The sequence below is a fragment of the Nelusetta ayraudi genome, unplaced genomic scaffold, assembly GCF_046127955.1.
Source record: "Nelusetta ayraudi isolate G7.1 ecotype Tasmania unplaced genomic scaffold, CSIRO-AGI_Nayr_v1 ptg000027l, whole genome shotgun sequence".
NCBI lineage: Eukaryota > Metazoa > Chordata > Actinopteri > Tetraodontiformes > Monacanthidae > Nelusetta > Nelusetta ayraudi.
This window is the reverse complement of record NW_027466077.1, coordinates 204930-207500: the sequence shown is the minus strand read 5'-3', so window position 1 is coordinate 207500 and position 2571 is coordinate 204930. Positions and strand designations below refer to the sequence as shown.

Sequence of the window (2571 nt, the reverse complement as noted above, 5' to 3'; positions counted from 1 at the left end):
TTATTTTACTGTTTCCTCCAATTGAATCCACAGTGTGTCCAAACTTTTGACTTGTAGTTTATATCTAAACCGTGTAACAATGATTAATAGATAGGTAATAAATACACAATATTTAATATGTGACATACATAATTACATAATACATGCTAATTGACCATGAACAGATAAATATGTATCAGCCTTGAGTCTTGTTTTCGAACACTGAGCTTTTAGTGCATCTTAAACTGACTCATGCAGACTCTGTTTAGCCTTTGCCCTTTGCTCAGGCTGCCTCTGAGATGAATGATCTGTTTTTAATTGCTTGCCTTGGCAAATAAAGGTTAAGTAAATAAAACTGAAATTTCTTTAGGTTTATTATCTTCACCACTGCTTCTGTCTCCTTCCACTCCAGGCTCCAAGGTGCTGCTGGACCTGTCGGACAAAGAGAAGTAGGTCTCGACAACACTGTTGCTGCCTGCGTGAAATGTCAAAAGTGTTTGTTTTGTAAGTTGTCCTGAAAACTCTGCGTGCAGTGGCGAGACGGCGCTGCACAAAGCGGCGGCCGAGAAGCACGCGGCCGTCTGCCGGCTCCTGGTGGAGGCCGGGGCGTCGGCCGACAAGACAAACTTCCAGGTGAGCACTGGCGGTCGTCACGCAGCCTCGCTGAGTCAGAGTCACACACACGCAAGAACACAAGGTTTCCAGGAAGCCCAGCGGCTTCTTGGCAGTGGTGAATGATCAACTGGAAAGGGAGGTGTGCTTTTGTGCTTGGTTCCCCTGAACCGCGTGAACTGAAACCAACTTTCATCAGCTGCTTTCACACTGCGAGGGCCCGGCCTACTGGATATACTGGAAGAAGAGTTGCACTGGGCAGGTCCCACTGTGTTACCGCGTCGGTGCACGACCACATTTTGGTATGCCGGTGGTGGTTTGAAAAAAAAAAAAGTGGAAGCAGAAAGGTTGCACAAGACTGTGAAGGTCTTTGATGCAGATTGCCAGCAGTTACACATTTCTTCTGTTCTGAGTTGACTTTAAATGCAAAGAGAAAGTTTGTTTTTTCCACTAGAGCAGCGTTTCTCAACTGGTGGGTCGGGACCCAAAAGTGGATTGCAGAGCTGTTTTCGATTGGGTCGCAATATGTGTGTGTGTGCGTGTGTGTGTGTGTGTGTGTGTATGTATATATATATATATGTATATATATATGTATATATATATATATATATATATATATATATATATATATATATATATATATATATATACATATATATACATATATATATATATATATATATATATATATACACATATATATATATATATATATATGTATCTATCTGATATATATATATGTATATATATATATATATATATATATATATATATATATATATATATATATATATATATCAGATAGATACTGAAGACATGAAATATATGAGCAAGATATATGTAACTATGCAGCAAAGAGAAACATGTCAAATAACTAAATTTTTTGTTGTTGTTGAAGAATTTCAATATAAAACGTGTTTGATTTATATTTTTAATTCTGTGGAATAAATTTGGGTCGCGACTCGATGATAAGGAAAACAAATGTGGGTCCCGCGACTCCAGACACCAGTTGAGAAGCAGTGCACTCGCAAGGAAGTGAAGGGAAATGCCGCTCCCCTCTCAGCTGTTCCTCTTTCTGGCCACTAGGGGAAGACGGCGGCCGACCAGGTGGTGGGCGACGCCGAGCTGGTGACCTTCCTGTGCAGCCCGGCAGCAAACACACCGTCGGCGGTGACGCCACGCGAGGACCTGGAGACGGCCGTCTGAGACGCGCGGACACACACACACACACACACACACACACACACACACACACACACACACACACACACACACAGTCCTCTGCGCGTCCCCCAGGACTCTCTGGACCGACCTGTGATCGAAAAACAAGTGTTAAACTCCACGCAGATTGTTGGGACTGTGAGGTCAGAGGTCAGAGGAGCTCCCGCCTCAGCTATTTATTTGTATTTATTTATTCACTCTTCTATTTATTGGTCGCGCTGATCGATCGGCTGGTTTTTTTTCTTTTGTTTTTTTTTTTCGCGGCTGCGGTCGCAAAGTGCACTTTGAGCGAACGTCACGGGGTCGACAAGCTTTGTATTGGCAACTTTTCGTTGTTCTTGTTGTTTTCTCTTTCTCGGCTCGTGTTTTCTAGGGTTTTTACTGGCCGAGACGAGCTGAAGAGAGCCGGCGTGGCGAAGCTTCACGTCCGCGTTGATGGAATCCCGGAGATTTTGTTTTTTTTTTTTTTTTCTTTTTGTTGTTGTCGTTGCTGTTTTTGTCCCTCACCCCTCCCCCACCGCGCCCCCCCCCCCGTGAAACCTGTGTGCCAAAGACGTTGCAGCGACGTCGTGTCATATCTTATTTCAGCGACGTCTCCATATCAGACTGTGAGCCGACGATGTTTCTGTTCAGAGGACGGACGGACGGACGGAGAATGTTTTTCTGTGGGAGCGAGAGAAATTCAGAATGGAAAAAGAAATGACAGATTTACGAAAAAAAAAAGAATAAATATCCAGTCGGACGAACCTTTACTGAAAA

General features: G+C 43.3%; 1 protein-coding gene across 3 annotated transcripts in view; it reads left to right on the top strand.

Moving 5' to 3' along the window:
• Nucleotides 1-2571, top strand: part of dgki (diacylglycerol kinase, iota) — a 46805-nt gene extending 44234 nt beyond the window's left edge. For all 3 annotated transcript variants that reach the window (XM_076029918.1, XM_076029917.1, XM_076029919.1), the window contains 3 exons: nucleotides 392-428; nucleotides 513-612; nucleotides 1678-2571. In XM_076029918.1, coding sequence (XP_075886033.1) covers nucleotides 392-428; nucleotides 513-612; nucleotides 1678-1797 — 257 coding nt within the window. In that variant the 3' untranslated portion in view covers nucleotides 1798-2571. The remainder of the gene's footprint in view (nucleotides 1-391; nucleotides 429-512; nucleotides 613-1677) is intronic.